The sequence below is a fragment of the Cricetulus griseus genome, chromosome X (assembly GCF_003668045.3).
Source record: "Cricetulus griseus strain 17A/GY chromosome X, alternate assembly CriGri-PICRH-1.0, whole genome shotgun sequence".
NCBI classification, from domain to species: Eukaryota; Metazoa; Chordata; class Mammalia; order Rodentia; family Cricetidae; genus Cricetulus; species Cricetulus griseus.
The window spans coordinates 5,759,133-5,777,128 of NC_048604.1; the positions used below are offsets into that span (position 1 = coordinate 5,759,133).

The window sequence follows — 17,996 nt, forward strand, 5'->3', positions numbered from 1 at the left end:
GGGAAACAAATAAAGATTGCAAGAGGGTTCCCAAAAGAAGACCCTTAATATATAAATCTGCCTCATCCTTTCTCAATTCCTAGGACTTGATGCTGTTGAAAAACATATGAAACTGTTGAAGGCCCTATCTGAATGATAAATACTCTTCCCATGAAAATAATAATTTCCCATTTACTGTAAAAGTAGAGTGCATACAAGGCCTGTGTTGTAAAATACCATCTCTCAATGGTGAGTTACTTTACCCTTGATAGTGACTCTTCCATAAAATAGAGCAACAATGCATAGGCTGCTTAGTAATGTTACTTAGTAAGGCATTGCAGGCATGGCAATTTTCCACTGCCCTGGCCTCTGTCTTTTATGTGTAAGTAGTCTGAACTGGGTCCAGCCTGGGAACTGAGGAAGTATTGCACCACCACTATGCCATGTTATCCTGGAAGAAAGAGTAGGATGATTATGTTTGACAATCAAAATTCCTGGTCCATCCTGAGCAAAACGGGTTCAGGTTGCTTTACTGAGTTTTCTTTTCTGAGAACTATGTTAATGGATATTGTAGAGACAGACTGTACCAGAGAATACATATACATACCACAAATAGTAACTGAGTTTCAGAGTGAGGGGCAGGAATCTTAGGGATCAAATGTTATTATTTAGAATGGGTTTCACAAAGAGGAGTCTGTTTCTGCCTTTCATTTCAAAACACGATGCCAGGCCCATGCAAGCTAATAACTTTGTCCCAATATCTCATCTTTGGCAGATTGATGCTGAATCACTGATGTTAAACAGTAATCTGTGAGATCAATTGTTAGCAGCAGTTGTCCAGATTGCCTCTATGCTTTGGGCGGCTAATAGACTCCAAGACTGGGCTTTGATGGGAATAATCTCCAATGTTGAATGAATTTATTGCAATAATTACACAGACATAATGTCTCGAGTAGCTGACATGATTGTTAGTTAAGTGATATTTATAAAACAGAAAGAACTCAGTCACAATGCTGGCTAGACACAGAGTGTTAGCTTTCTCTGGGGAAAAGAGAAGGGGCCCTCTGCTTGATCTTGGGAATTTGCCAAAGAGAAAAGAGAGAAGGGGCCAGTTGGTTAAAATCAACATACCCATCTCTACCAGGCATTTCTTAACTCAGAACTGCCCTCCATGTGGGTAGACCACAATTTCCCAAGCACATCATTCTCCTGGCCTCTGTGGAGTCAGGATGAAATCACTTGTCTTTAGCTTTGTATTAACATTAGGAAATGGCATTCAAAGTAGCACCCTATCAAGATCAAGGGAAATTGTTTAGTCATCATCACAACTGAACCCTGGCCAAAAGCAGATTGATCTCATAAAGATATGTGCTTATGTAATATCTTTTCTTTTTAATTCACTTTTTTGTTGTTTTTTGTTTGGTGCAAAATCACTCTTGATTCTAGCCAGACATTCTAAGGGGACAAGAAGCCCTCAGTATTGTTCAAACATGTTTTCATTTTTTAAGTCGAAACCCTCATACAAGGGCCATTACACTGAAACACAGAAAACTTACTCTCTAGTGTTGGGAGGCTTATGGGGTGGAGCTGGTGAAATGCAAGGAGGAAGTAAGCAGAAAGTAGTGTTGTCCTCCAGGCGTTGCTTCTTCTCAGGGATTTTCTCTGCAGCTTCTGCTTGCTTTTACAGGGGAAAAAATACATAGAGTTTGAAATATACCACACATCCAGACAAGCATGTTCCACACATTAAAAAAATAAACAAGACAGTTTGCTTCTATTTTAACTTCTAGATTAGGTTGATAGGACAGAAAATCAACTTTCCTTATGAAGCGGTTAGCATATGGCAGGGTTAAACTTCAATGTAAATCTCTGATTAAAGATTGTGTGGCACAGGAGCCTCAAAACCAAAGTGAAGAAATGTATCATTTTTGTACACTTCTTTCATCCACAGTGCCTTTACAAAGTGATAGTTAGAAAATGAACCTTGTAATCTCAACATGGTACAAATCCTGTTTAAACATCATGGGGCTTGTGGATGACCTATAAAACTGTCTATAAAATAAAAAAAATATGCAAGGAAATGGACCATGTGTAAAACACGTCTTTTCTTCTTAAATGTCTTCATTGCCAAGACATATTTTCACTCTACTGTTGTCATCAATAAGAGAGAAGAATTGGGGATAGGTTATGGGTCCCACACTTCCTACTCATTGTTCTGGGATCTTTTCAGTGGTTAGGTTCATGTATGACTCACTAAGGAGCATTGAGATTCTCTGTCCCTGAAAGCCTCTCTTCAGGACTCACTAGCCTCCTAAAATTGTTCTACCCCCTAGCAATCCCCTTTAGGCAGTCAGTCCCCCCAGCTTCCCAAACTACAGCATTCCCATGACTGCTATTGGTCCATTTTCCAGTACCCTCCTGTCTTTTTTGTGTCCCTTGGGAGCTGGGAAGGACCTTGTTTTAGTAATCCCCTCTGTCTTAGAGCTTTCATCCTCTCGGTGCTTGACTGTCTCTTAGGGATGCCCAGTGTCCTGCCCCTCCTCCACCTCCTAGTAATTTCCTGGAACCCAGAAATGCCCAGTCTCTCAGTACAATGCAGTTTCCTCATACTTTCCTGTCCCTCAGTGTTCCCTAGGCTTTAATAGTCTCCAGTCCCCTAGCACTCCTAGTCTCCTATTACCCAGGTATGTACTAGGCCATTCTCCTAGCACTGCCCAGTTTCCCAGTAATTGTTTGTATCCTAGTGGTCCCTAGTCTACTCTCTTAGTGTACCCAGCCTTGTCTCCTAATACTCACTTCTATTCTCCTAGGATCTTCCTGCATCCTAGAGCTTCCCATATTCCTAGCATTGCCTAATCTGTCAGAGTTCCAGAATCTCTTACCACTCCACTATCTCTTATTATTTTACAGTTTAATACTGCCTAGTCTTCTGCTTCTGACTCTTCTGATGTTCCCCAATCTACTAATACTTGCTGTGGCTTAGGGACCCCTCTCTCCTAGATGTCCCCAGTCTACAAGCATTGCAAAAACTGTTAGCACTGTATCTCTTTGCACACCCCACTTTCCAAATTCTTGTCTCCAACCTATCTCTACATCCCTAGTGTTTCCTCCTTTCCCAGGATGTAAGCTTCCTAGAGTAACTTTGTATGCTAGCACTCGCCCATGTCCTAGCATTTGCCTTCCTCCTAGTATTCTGCTGTCTGTCACTATTCATTAGTATAGTGCATCCCAGTAGAATAGTGGCTCTCATTGTCCAAATACTTTTTGGCCTAGTAGCACTCCAGTGTTCCCCAGTATTTTGGTTTTGTCTAGCCCTCAGTCTTCTCCTCATCTCCAGTCTCATAAATCTCTCTCCTAGAGATCTTTGACTTACAGACTGTCCAAATGCCCAGACTCCAGGCATTTTCTTTCAGCCAAGCACACCAGCCTCTTAATGTGCTCCAGTATACAGCTGCTTTGTAGTTTACTCCTTGCCGGAATCAAAGTGCTTATAGTCTGAAGTTTAACCCTAGACACCCGGTGTTGCCAGTAAACCAGGCTTCATGTCTTCTAAGTACCCTGTCTCCTCGAACTTCCTGAAAATGAGTACTCCCCTGTTCCTGAGCCCTCCTCTGTCTCTAGGCACTCCCTGTTACTGAGCACTATCTGGTCTTTGAGTTCTCCACCTTCTCTGAGTACTGCACTGTCCCCTAACATTCTCCTGTCTGAGCACTACCCCATGTCCTAACACTGCCCAGCTTGGGAGGACTCTCATGTGTCCTGGTACTCCCCTTTTCTGAGTACTCTCTTGTGTATCCTATCACTCTCTTTTCTTTGATTGCTTCCTGCCTCCTAGCACTCCTTGGCTCTTCTGACTCTTATGTGCCCTATCAATCTTCAGTGTTATACAGATCCTCAGTCTCCTCATTCTCTTTTCCTCGCACTTACCTATCTGCTACTGTCCTCGGTTTCCTACAATTCTTTTGTGTTTTAGAGCTTTAGTGCCTTAAAATTTGCCATTTCTCTGGAACTTGTCAATATTCTATCACATGCAGGGGTCTTGCTGCTATTTTCTAGTACCTCTCAGTTTTACAGCCCTATGTAAAGTGCAAGCGATCAGTTATCCCCGAGTGTTCTCCAAATCTAGTACAGCCTAGGTCTTAGTGTTCAGTGTTCTTCTAATACCCCATTGTCTTCATGATCCCCAGAGATATAGTGCTTCTTTGTCTTCTAGCACTCTATAGTCTCCTACCAGACCTTGGCCTCTGAGTACTTTCCTGTCTCCAGTGTTCCCTATTGTTCTAAGTATTCATTTCCCTCTATGATCACTCTCATTCTCTTAAAACTCCATCTTCACCTAGCAGTTCTCTTTTTTCAGCACTTTTCAGGCTATCCATGATTCCAGGTGCTTTTCTTCTATATTTCCCCTGGGTCCTAATACTCCTTGTTCTCATATCCCTCTCTTCTGATGTTTACTTGGTTTTAGTCACCTTCAGTCTTTTCTACTTTTTAGCCTTCTAATTACAAGGGAATGAATACTATTAGAGCACCATATTTAATAAGTCACTCTTATCTACAGCTAATCTCTTCTTTGCTAAACAACATGAACAATGGCCATACTCAAGACACCCTCTCCCAGGAACGGAGAATAGACAAAAGATTAGGAGTTGTATCTCTACCTATGGTGGTGCTTTGGGGAACACTATTAGCAAAACACCACCACAAGAGGGTGCAATTCTGAAAAATTAACCCAATTACAGAAGTGACTAAGAAAGGGTTTGTCAGCTATGAACTCATATGTCTAGATATATTCTTTTTTTATTGGGAAAAGTCACTCTGGATTTCCCATTCTGTTGACCCTATGTATGTCTAGAATTGATACCAAAACATGTTTAGGTGAGATTTTCATAGAGTAATCCTTCCAAATAAGTCAGTAATCCTAGAAGGTTATCTAAAGCCTTTGCATGGTAGATGCCTGTATACCCCAGTATAGGTGACTTGCGAGTGCATTAACATATGTTCAGAGAAATGAACAAATGTAGAAGATTCACTTGGACATTGTGGGCAGATAGGCACCCAGCTGATGCTGAAGTGGAAAACTCTAAGAGATTATATAGGAGCCACTTGCAATTGGAATAACTTAAGGAGCTGACTCCTGGAACTGCCTACCTTTGTATTATTATTTCCTATATGTCTTAATTTCTCATATTCCTTAACAGCTATCTTTGCCAATGGCCACCATCATACCCTGATCATTCCTAACATTGTTGTCATATGCCAAATATTTCATTGCTTTTAGAAAAGATCAGTTCCTTTTTACAAGAATTTGTGATCCCCTGCCATTGGTCTCCTTCAAAAAAAGACTACAGAGGAAGTTAGACTCTGCTCACAGCTACCTGGAACACTCCACTGGGCAACTCACCTTGTGCTTACGCTTGCCCTTGGGGGCTGGCTTTTCCACAGTCACGCCAGCAGTTTGTCGCTTGGGTTTCAAGGCAGTCTCCTTGTGCTCTGTCTTGGCAGCTCCTGCTAAGACTGTGTTTTTGCCAGGTACTCTTGAAAGTAAGTCAAGGTCAATCTTTACCCAGAGATTTTTCGGGTTCTCATGATCTTGTAGAGGGGACAAAAGCTCAGTTTGCATGGCAGATGGAGGTGAAAAAGCTGTCTCCTCATTGCTGGTGGATAAGCTGCTGTTGCTGCTGCTGGTCAAGGTGCTAAGGGTCAGGCTGGCATTAGAAGTATCCTTGGATTTAGAAGTGTTTATTCCAGGAGCAATGCAAGGAGGCAGTACTTTGATCTGCAGGGTCTCTTCCTGGTCTGTGTTGGAATCAGATGTAGATGAATCTGATTCAATGAATTCCCGGGACTTTGGCGCAATCTTTCCAGGCCCTCTATACTTCTTCTTCTCAGTGGTCAAAGGGGCATGAGGCCTTGGTTCTTTCCTAGGAACTGGTTTATGGGCAGTGGCTTTGTTGCGGCTTCGAGGTGGCTCAGGAAGCTCCACACTTTCCTTTTCTTTGGAAGTGGTGCTGGTAATATTTGGTTTGGGCCAGGTAAACTCCTCAAAGTTGGTGTTTTTCTCAACTTTTTTGGGCTGTTTCTTCCCAATTGTCCTTTGAGAAACTGTATCAACGGATGTTGACAACTTATGCTTCAAAGCCTTTGTTTCTGGGACTTTCTGAGTGGGCCTTGGTCGAGCCTTCTCCCTAATGAGGCCGAGGAGAGGCCTTTCTTTGGGTCCAGCCACAGCCTGGCTGGGGTTTGGTTTCACTTTGACCTGGACTTCCACTGGTTGTATTATTGGAGGAGGCAGAGAAATGGTCTCCATGGGTGTCTCATTTTGGCCACAGATAAATGACTTGTTCTGGGATGTGACTTTGTTCAGCCATTTGTCTAGTTGCCATTTGTTGGTTGACGGTGGCACAGGCTGCAGATTGAGAAACAGTAACTAGGATGACTTTTGAGGGATTTTCTGTATAGTGACTATTTGTTAATACAATCTTGGATGATATGGGGTGGGAATGTCGTTAGTAGAATACTAGCCTAGCATGCATGTGTTTCATTCTTAGAACTACATAAATCAGGTATGGATGTGAACATGGAGGAGGGTCAAACATTCAAGGATATTTTCAATTACATATCAAGTTTGAGTTTGAGGCTATTTTGAGCTACCTGAGACCTTGCAAACAAACAAACAGACACCTTGGATGCTAAGTGACAAACACAAACACACACAAATACAAACACACACACACACACACACACACACACAGAGAGAGAGAGAGAGAGAGAGAGAGAGAGAGAGAGAGAGAGAGAGAGAGAGAGACTCATTGAGAAACATAATTTCAGTGAAGATTAAAACAGTGATTTGTTTTCCCTTTGTATCTGACTAGATAAATGCCATCCAGCTGTAAATCAACCAAAGTCTGTTTTTTTAGCACAAGTTTCTGGTGTTCCTTTTAAAATATTACCTACTCTAGCTGGGAAGTAAAGGGCTCTTCACAAGGAAATGCTTCAGACTGTAGGCCGGGATTTCTGGGAGAGAACAATTTTCCCAAAGTCTTTTGCTAAGAGTCATAGATCAGTCTATCACCAGGAGTCAGAGGTTATGTTGTCTGATCCTGAGAGGAACTCTAAGTGTGTCTCAAGCTTGTTCAGAGAGAAAAGCTTTCCATCTTCAGAAATCCAAGGTCTACTATATGTTGCTGTAATTCTCTGTGGTTTTACTGAAGGATTAAAAAAGTTGACTCAAACCATTACACTTTCCTAAATACATGAGCAATAATCAATTTATGGAGATATATATGTAGACTTTAGCATTCACTATTAAGCAAGGGAAATGGTATATTCAATTCAGGCTCTTGATATTCAAATCTGAGTTCTACCAATTTGAATAAATGGCCATCATTTTTATTAGAAGAGCCCTTCTTCTGAAAGCCATGTGGCACCAGTAAATAGAGGATGGCAGATTTAAGAAGAATTAAGTAGCTATGATCCCTGCCTGTAGAAGATAATAGCAGGTGAGGATGAAGGAAACCATATGAGCTGCATTCTGAGCAGTGTAGCTCCAAGGCTTAAAGCTAGCTCTGGCAGCACAGTGACCTGGGTTTGTCAGTCCCAGCTTTACTACTGTGTAAGTGTGAGAGCTTGGGGTGGTTTTGGTTTAACTTCTCATAAACATACATTGTCACCTATAAAATGGACTATATTGAGAGGTTGTTACTAAGAGGAAATGAGAAAATGGAAGTCAAGTGTCTAGCACAGCATTTGCTATTTTTAACAGCAATAAAATGACTATTGCTTTCTATTATTCCTTTCTGAGTTTTGGAAAAGAAGTGTATAAAAAGATATGAGAGGCATTTCCTTGTTGCAGCATATGCAGGCTCAGGGAACCAGAGCACTTAGCCTCAACTCATAGAGAATGAGAAGGGGAAACCTAATTTTTCTATTTCTAAGTTATTGTTCTGATGTTTTGTTGTGCTATGCTAAACATTTCATGACTTACTGTTTTCAGACACATGGTGTGAATTAAAATAAGGAGCATGTGACTACTTGAGTGCTGTTTGACTGTTATGGAAAGGTATATTTCTCAAGACCTCATTGTTTACTATCCATTTATCACTTGAATGACTTGAAAATAGAATTTAGATCCAGAAGTGGATTGTGACTGGCTTTTTTTTTGGTTCACTTAAAAAAATTATTTGCAAGCTTCATTATTAATGTACTAATTTTGTGTGTGAGATGAGGCTTAAGGCTCAGACTAGCTAAGTGACTCCCACAGAAAATCAAGCATACAGCAGCAAGAATCTGTGCAGCACAGATTGAGCCACACAGAAGGAATCTACATATGTTAGGACATATACAGATATATGTTTTAGAGACACAATCTTATCAAGTCTCTGGTTATTTTTCTGAAGTAGTTACTGTACTAAAGTACAGAGACTGGTGATATATGTGGATGTTGGGGCCTTGACAACTTCATTTACCTCTGGAGTGGCCACTCGAGGAGCCTCATTGGATTCACTGTCCGTAGTGCTGCTTTCAGTGTCTGAGTCCGATTCTGAACTACTCTCTGACTCACTGGAGCTGCCAGACCCCCCGTTTGGTTGGGCCGCAGGTGTAGCCTGTGATGTGGCCAAGAGTGGGCTGGAAGAAAAATGACATCATTTATTGCTTCATCCAGTCTCAGACTAGAAAGAAACAGGCATGTTCAACACAAAGACTTATTAACTGTGAGATTCAGGCAGAGTAGAGCACACAGACAAAATATACGGCTCCAGGAGCACAGTGACCTGGCCCATGTCAAAGATTTGATTAGAACCAAGAACCCCGGGCCAGCATAGTTTTCTTTTCTTCCAGGAAAGCCTCCCCACCTTCATAATCCACATGAATATGAGATTGCAGCAGAGATTTCGCACCTTATGGATACAGACTAGAAGCTGAGACTTAAATGTTAATTGCTCCATTTATTGATTTCAGTTAAGTTTTTGTTATCTTATAGACCTCCACCCCTAAGTTCTGGGAGGATAGTCCAGTGTAGTCATATTTGTAAGAACTCTTAACTTCAGTATTTTTTTTTTATTGAAGGAAACTAAAGCCCAGGGTCATGGAGGGACTTTCCTAGACCTCACAGCAGAGGACAGGCTCCTGGTGCCATAGCTTCTTCAAAGGAGCTGTGCTCAGTTCTTATTATTCCAAGGGTCTAATCTGTGGTCCTCAATTTCAGTCTGTTGGGTCCAGGAATAAGGAAATGAGAAAATGTACTTCTTTGTGTTCTTCATTATCACTTTTGTAAGTGCTTTGACACTTTTATCAAGGAGGTAAGATCCTGAGGGAACAACTATCTCAGATGATTGATTTTTAAATTCGTAAAGCTGATCAAACAAAGTATTTGAAAAGTTACACCATTTGCTTCCTCTGCCTTTGATGGGAATAACTCTTCTTTAGCAAACGTTTACTCTCTGTGCACTGCACCAAATCAACAGGCTTACAGTATTCTGGGACGCAACATTGTTTTTCTGTCTTTTTGCCTATTGTTTCTTTGGATTAAGTTCTGCCCTTCTTTCTCTTAGGTACTGTACAGAAAAAAAGCCATAAAAACCAAAACAGCAACTGCAAAACAAAAACAAACATTGAGGAGGGTTTTAATCTCATTGAATCTTTTCAGCTCCTTATTCCTCTGGAGAGCAATTGATCTCAAAGTAAGGCTTGGGCCTGTTGCATTTTCCCTATGGTACTAAATCTGGTCCCTCCTTCTGCTTGGCACCCCACCGCTGTGCTTCTCAGCTCAGACAGTACTGCTATTTTCTTGGCTTTCTCACCTAACGTTCATCAAATCTGAGGCAAAAAGTTCAAACAAGAGGCCATGCCCTGACTTTGGGGACCACCTAATTCTCTGCTCTCATCTTCAAACCTAAGATAGACATTTCAAGAATTCCCTTGTGAAGGACTCTAGAAGCATAAGCCTTTATTCCTTGCCTGAAGCTCTACCAGTTCATGCCCATGCCACACCCTCAGCAGAGCCTCTTCTTTAAAGCTTTGGCTCTGGGATGAAGATTTCCTTCCCTGCTGCGAGGGTGGAAGTGAGATCCTTTTATGGCAGCATGGGTTCCTCATCAGCCACCATTCAGCACAGAGAACCTTTTCACCGCTTAGAACTTCAGTCCCAAATGTCTGGTCCTTTAATCTCCTGGGTAGACGTTTCCTTTCATAGAGCAAAGACTCATCTTAAATTGCTAGCTGCCAAGTAAATGGTATCCACAAGCACATTCTCTGCCAAACACACCAAGAGATTAGAGGAAAGCACAAGACATAGGGGCCTGTATCACTTGGGGAAATGTGCATACATTTCTCTTACAAGGAAAAGCAAGAAGCCTGTACTTTAGTGCTTGTATTTCTCAGCATTTCTTTACAAAACTCGCTTTAAGTGCTAGTAATGACTCAATACTTATACTAAGTGCCCTTTAAATTGAATCAATTGCTTTTTTTATCTTCAGTTACTAAATAAAGATTAAGAGAATATATCTAAGTGAGACTAATCCAGAGATTAAGCAAATTTGGCCTCAATTTCCCTCCAGCAAAGTTTCAATTATAAATTAACATAGTTGAAATGCTGAGAATACGGGGTGGTGGATTGAGAGAATAAAAAGTCCAATTTGGATCCAAGATTATTATTTTCCAGTAAAAAGCTGTTTCCTAATATTCACAATACATACATTCATTTGTGGCTTCTTGTAAGAAGATGGTCATCCTGATACTATCAACTTAAAATGGGTTCTGGATTTGTTTGGGATATTTCTGGATAGAGTTCCCATTTACTAGATTATTTTGTACAATTTCTGTAGGAAATAAAATGACCACTGAGTTTATACCCTCAAGATAAAAGCACTACCATGATACACATAAAGTACAGATATTTACTTAGCAGAATCAACTTACTCTTAAACTAACTCAGAATGAAAACTTCACAGATTTAATAGGAAACTGGGAGAATATGTGTGTATAATGTACATGTTCTTTATTCAAAGCCATTCTGAGGACAAATGCATTTTGGTATGAATATTTTTAAAACTTCAAACTTAATATAAATATAAATCATGATTTATATTCACCATATTAAGTGCATGCAGCGAAAATTAATATTACTGCTGTAACCTTCACAGAATGCTTTATATTAGTTTATGTCAAGGGTGTCATCAAATGAATTTGTCTCAAACTTAAAAAAGAAAGTTCTGTAACTTTCTGAGTTTTAGAATCATAATTAAGAGATCATGGTCTTGGATAGAAATCACTGCACCCAGTAATGGAAGTAATATAACTGACTCTAGGATTCACTTCATATGGTACTGGCTAAGACTGTACCCAGGAACAAAAATGAAGCCAAAACTGAAATACTTGTCTTGAAATACAAGACTTCCAAAAGCAGAACAAATATAAACATTAGAATAAGTGGTTCAGACCCTTATTCTTGTTTAGAATCCACCATGGAATCTTCAAGTTGGCAAAGCATCACTATATTTCACTTTCAGTTATTTTCCTAAAACTGTTAGCTGGTCAGCTAAATTCCCACTCACGTCTGATACATTTATTTTAATATGTCGTTAATTTATTTTTAAAATGCATATTAAAATGACTGTGAATTAATTCATCCAAAATGCAGTACTTGACTCTGCATAGGAAAGGAAGGATTAATGCATAATTTATTTCTTCATTCACCAAGGCTACGTTAAAATTATCTCCTACACACCATTTACTCTTAAATTTAAATAAACTAAATTTCTAAGAAGTGCTAGTGGTTTCCAATGTGTGATATTAGGATCACTATCATTTAGTATATGAAACTAAGTACTCCACACTCTGTAGTCTATGACTTAAATGCTAATGGGATATAATTTCTCAAAGGACACACATTTGTAACAACTTCAGTGTCAACTGTTCAGTGTTTTCATAGATCAGCTTTGCTACTGTATTCATCAGTGAGTCAGCCTTACTGAATGAAGCAAAGCCTCATTTTAATTCCAAGTTCATTCATTTTGTCTTTACAACTGCAGCCCAGACTAGAAGGGGAATTCAAGGTATAGGAGAGAGATCAGAGAAGGTCATTTGGAGTGAAATTCAGGGGCCATTAAAATGTCTTCTTTAGACAGAGTTGTTTCTTGTCTAAGGATCTTGAAAGGGCTGTGAGAAATTATGACCTCTAAGAGATGGTCCATCAATTGCACACTGTATTGTAGACATGAATACATTTATGATTGTATTGACTAAATGTTTCCAGAAACAATTGGGATTGAGTCATGCCACTATAATTAATGAGTAGATGCAAGAAAATCAAAGCAGCTGGAAACAATACATAAGAAACTGGGTCTAATTGTGGAAGGAGATTTGGGGTGTGTGGAGAGGTGGGCAGATCCTAAAATGAATGACAATATTTGAACAAACTTAAGGTCTATCCTTTGGGAAAGGGAAAGACACGCAGAATATCCTCCAAGATAATATAGCTACAATAATCTAGACATTTAGTCACGAATATTACCTTTCAACATTTTTTAAAGTTTTTTTTTCCCAAAATGTTGAAGTAAAATGTTCCCTGCAAGTCAGTGACCAGGTAGTAGCAAAAGAGCCATGAGGACTGGGCTAGTAAGATTGCAAGTATGGGCATGGAGTAGGTTTGGATACTGTTTAAGACATCTTCTTACTCAGAACTTGTAATCCTTTTAAAACTAAAGTGTGTAGGAGATTTTTTTTTGGGGGGGGGGTTCGAGACAGGGTTTCTCTGTGTAGCTTTGGAGCCTATCCTGGCATTCGCTCTGGAGACCAGGCTGGCCTGGAACTCACAGAGATCCGCCTGCCTCTGCCTCCTGAGTGCTGAGATTAAAGGCATGCACCACCAATGCCCGACAGTGTGTAGGAGATTTTAAGGGAGTGTATGTACTAGTTATAGGAGAAAATATGAGAAAGCACTGAGCCCATTCAATCTGCTGCTTAAACAGGTCTCAGATGATCTGCTCTCCACAGCAGTTTGTCACTCACATAACTCTTATTAAGCCCTAGACTACTAAAGTATGTATTCCTGAAGGACTGTTTTATGGTTTAGGCTGTTCATTAATTCAGATCAACTGTTTTTAGAAAACCCAATATTTGCACTGGTGCTCTATGAGTCTCCTCTTAATTCAGCTGCAAGCTCATTCCATAAGGCGTAAAGAAAAAGTATGGATTGATCAGTTTGATTAATCAAAGTATGTAGGCATCAAAAAGAAAATTCTCGATTCTATAAATAGGTGATATCTTTGTATTGAGAAACAGAAATGGAAAATTTTGACAAGAAAGTCCTTCGGATATTGATATTGGCAACAAATGCCAAAAGACCCAGAATTTGCCAATGACATGTAGCATCAGATAATTTTCAAGATAGACTCGCATTAAATTCTTTCTTTTAGTTGACACTTATGCAAATTTTAACTCGATTCTTTTCTAATTTTATAAGGATCATATGTCTTTCTACCAGATAATTTAGAATGATTTTATATTTGTGTTAATTAAATTGTGAAGAGCTCTCTACCTGATCTTTCCTCTTTCCCACTCAAATATTACTCTATAAATTCTTTTTATAAATTTGCCTGAAGCTTTGTCCTTCTGAAGTGATAGCAATGAACAATTGTGGTAATGACTTTTCATAATTCCCTTCACTTAATCAATCAGACTTCAGCTGTGACTTCAGTCGACTGACCAGATCAAAATCCTTGGGATGTTTTTTGCTTGGACCTAATTTCAGTCCATTTAAATAACTGCACCTCCCCCGATGACTTTAGAAAAGCTGTATTGTTATAACCAGAAAGAATATGAGATTGGATAGCAGAGTATCTGATCTGGTTTTGAGTAGCACCTTGGGCACTTTACCAGACATTCAACACAAGTTTCACGTTTTTATCTGTGAACTGGGGAGAACACATTACACAGATTTTAACAAGGACAGTATGGTCATTCAGGTAATATAATTATTTTAACCAGTGAATCTGATACTTCGTTGTGCATGGGAATCACCTGGAGAGCTTGTTAGTGTGCCCGTTCTGTTTAAGGAAGCCTGGGGCAGGGTCTGATTTCTGCATTTCTAATGCAATCCCAATGATATCTATACTGCTGGTGGACTCCACTGAGAGTAGCAGGCTAACTACACAGGGCTAATCAGGAAATAAGTCGTTGGAGGAAAAAGAAAGTAATGAGCTACAAAATTGAAATTAAAAGCTAAAATGCAATTTGGATATCAAATATGGATTTCCCATAATTATTTTCTGCACCTTCTTTAATAACAAGTTGGCTGCTCTCTGTCATTTTTTATTATAAAGGGTAAAACTTAAGTTTTGAGTTAGGGTCTATATGTGTGAGTGGATACATGTATGTGGGTGTGTGAAACCCATGTGTGCACATGTGGAGACCAGAGATTGACAGTGGGTATCTTCCATTGCTCTCTACCTTCTTTTTGAAGACAGGCTTCTTGTTGAACCTGAAGCTCATTTATTTAACTAGACTGGATAGCGTGATCAGGAAGTTCTAGGGATCTCTCTGTCTGTGCACCAACCCATGAACAATTGCTCAAGCACTGGAGTTGTGGGTACATACTGTATACCACAGTATCCTATTTTTTAATGTAGGTGATATGTATCCACAGGCTCTTATGCTTGTATACCAAGTATTTACTCACCGTGCCATTTTCATAGCCTCTCTTTGTTTCCCCTATCCCCTTGCAGCCTTCTTTAAGCAATCATTTCTGAAGAGTTCTTATTAGACACCTGATAAGCAAGGACTTAAGTTTGAAACTTTCTTGACCCCTTTATCTGCACCAATAATTACCCAAATGCATGATTCTTTCATTTGATGTGCCCTAAGGATTACTAATGAGGTTCTGAGGTGAGATGCTCTGTCTCAAACAAACATTTGGGGAAGGACAGACTATCTTGATGACTATTTCTAGTAACCAAGTTTAATCCATAATGGCAATGTACTTATGAGTACAATTTACTCTACTTTACTCTGTACCAAGAATCTGGTTAGCCAAATTTTCTCTGCATCTCTTTTTTTAATGTGTATGTCAAGACTTAGCTACCATACCTCTTCCATTTACAGCTATGAATACTGATGCTCAGCACAGAGCAATATCAAGATGAAAAACACTTGAAATACTTTAGAAACTTAACATTCAGGTTCAAAGAAAAAGAAAATGTAAAGACACTGAATTCTGCTTCACTACAGTACCTAGTGGGATGTTACTGTGGAAGATGCTGGGGAGACTAGCTAGTGTTTGCTAATGGGATATTACATCTTGACAACATCAATATTTGTGTGGCATTTTAATTTGTCTGTGCAATTTGGAATCCACATTGACTTTTTGCTACTTTTTGAGCTGGTGCAATCAGGCAACCTAATAGGTGGGGGGAAATTGCTTGGGTACCTTTTATCTTTAAAGATTGCTTGTTAACAATGGGAACAAGGGAAACAAGTTCAGTGAACATTGAAACCTAAGACCCTGGTCTCCACAGAGACAATGAATGATTGGTGAGTAGCTGGTACTCAAAAGGAACCTAAGAAGATTGGTCTCGAAGAGGCTATATACAAAGGTCAAAGAGTCCCAAAGATGAATTATATCTATCACTAATCTTAGGTCAAGTAAGTTGTGTACTTCTGTTGTGGGATATTTGTACAGGAGTCATGCACTCTTTCTAGAACTTGTTTGGAGATAGAGTCCAGCTGCTTGTCAGGAGAACCCATAACATTCCCATGCTATATTCCATGGGAAAACACAAGGCATGCTGAGGCAGCTCAGCTACTGTGGAGACAGATTTATATGTCTCTGAACAGGCTGCAGCCTTCTGCTTGTTTGGTATCTCCTCTCTTATTGCCTAGTGGGCTTAGACTTGCTGCTGCACAGGGAAGTGGCCCTTCTTTTTCCACTCTCTCTAGACTGTTTTTCTTCTCAGATGTCTCTCAATGACAATCTCCCGTTCAGCGTTGTTTGTCTCATGCCATGTCTGATCTGTTATTCGACATATCACAAACACTTGATTTAGAAGGTAAACTTCTTAGGAAAGAGGTGTTATAAACCACATACTCTGTGAAATGCTTAGTGTGATTAAGATACCCTAGAGTAAAATAATAAAGATGTCTTCTCATAGATCCCTGGGAGGACTGTCCCCAGAAACATCCTCTGCTTAGGTAAGGCACTTAACCTCCATATTGTGCCATGCCTCTGTGGTCTCAGTAGGATGTTGTCATCATCAGATTAATAAGACCAGAATGATTTTTTAAATTATGGTGTACTTGATATTTTTGTGGTGATATCTTGTTTATATTATAACAAATAAAGCCTTCCTGAAGAGCAGAGGGTGGGTAGTAGCTAATCATAGAGGTCTGGAGGTCTACACAAACAGGAAGTGAGATGCCTGGGTGGAGAGAGGAATATAGGTAGGAGGAGACAGGAACTCGGTCTCTTTTCAGTTTGAGGATTTTGTAGAGGTAAGAGCTCTAGTGGCTGACTTCTCTGCTTCTCTGATCTTTCAGCTTTCACCCCTTAATATCTGACTATGGGATTTTATTATTAAGACCAATTAGAACTTGTGTTACATACTTTTCTTGCAATTTTACTCCAATGAATTTGCCATTTATGGCATGGGATTTACTGGCCACAAGAACACTTGGAAGTAAGGGAACAGGTCTTCTCAATGAAATCCTAGAGCTTCTTGGTCATGTGGATGGGACCTGGGGGAGGGCAAAGGGAATGCTTTCATTTTGCTACTGGTATTAAAAATCAATTCTATCCCGAGAAGATGAAAACAAGAAGAAATCTATTATACAATGCATCTTTTAATCATATCAAATGGTAAAAGGGCTGGGTGTCATGGCACATGCCTTCAATACCAGCATCATGGAGGGAGAGGCAGGCAAATCTCTGTGACATCCTGGGCTACCAAGTTCTGGGCCAGCCAACCATAATAATAAAACTTTTAAAAAGGTAACAGGGACTTGGAATTAATCTCAAATGTTTCCTTCAGTAACCCAATGAGATAAATTGTAAGAAGTTGGTGTTGAAAATACAGAAGGCCTGTACTTCTTTTTGATGAGGAATATCTTGCAGCAGTGGGTTCAAAGACAAATATACAATTTCTAAAATAAAAGGCATTCACTGTCTTCACTGAATGTGTTTTACTTCCTAATCATATCTAAAGAATATCATAAAGATGAGTGTTAAAGTTATAAGTTAGTGACAAAACTGCAACTTGGAAATCACAGTTTCTAGCTTCTACAAAAGAGTCAGTAACACAATATGTTGCTTTGAGAGTGGATATTTCAGAGCTAACCCTAGTGGCTTGAAGACCTAGACTAGGCCACCACTTCTCAAGAACATACTGTTGCTGCCTGTCCTCCTCTTGATGAAACCACATAAAGATATTGTGAACACTTTTTGGTTTGACTTCCTCACTACTAGAAACTTCTTTGGGCTCAGTAACTTGGCTTGGAATGATTTGTAACTATTCTTCTAAAACTTCTTAATAGCACAGAAAATCTTTAACCTGTATATTCCTCATTTCATATATAATACTCCTTACATATTTTCATTCTACACTCCCTGATAGACTAAAAGTTGTTCTGGTTTTCCTCTTTGACCTGAATCAAGAGCTCCTTGGTTTTGGAATTGATGACTTCTGTGCAGATGGGGACATTGCTGTCCACAGCATTGTCAGAGGCCTAGCTCCATCACCTTAACACCAGGCTAATGTCCCTTTCCCCCCATGTTTGTCTTCTCTCTGCGCTTAAACTGGCCTTCTGTTACTTCTTCTCCTATTGACCTTTTATCCAGTGACAACTGTTTTTTTTTTTTTCCCTTCTGCTTGACTAAAACCTTCTTCTCAAGCTCAGATCAAAATAGGGCTTTCCCAGTGGCTTAATTCTCACAGATAAAGCCTTCTTCTAAGCCCTTTTCACTAACTACCTCATAACTGATTGCTTGCTCTCAATTTATTTTATTTCATTGGGCTAGCATGAAGTAT

At 39.7% G+C, this 17,996-nt stretch overlaps 1 protein-coding gene across 3 annotated transcripts in view; it reads right to left on the reverse strand.

Moving 5' to 3' along the window:
* Positions 1 to 17,996, reverse strand: part of Aff2 (AF4/FMR2 family member 2) — a 482,974-nt gene that overhangs the window by 33,327 nt on the left and 431,651 nt on the right. For all 3 annotated transcript variants that reach the window (XM_027433386.2, XM_027433385.2, XM_027433387.2), the window contains 3 exons: positions 8,445 to 8,604; positions 5,381 to 6,385; positions 1,536 to 1,657 (listed from right to left, as the gene is read on the reverse strand). In XM_027433386.2, the coding sequence (XP_027289187.1) occupies positions 1,536 to 1,657; positions 5,381 to 6,385; positions 8,445 to 8,604 (1,287 nt within the window). The remainder of the gene's footprint in view (positions 1 to 1,535; positions 1,658 to 5,380; positions 6,386 to 8,444; positions 8,605 to 17,996) is intronic.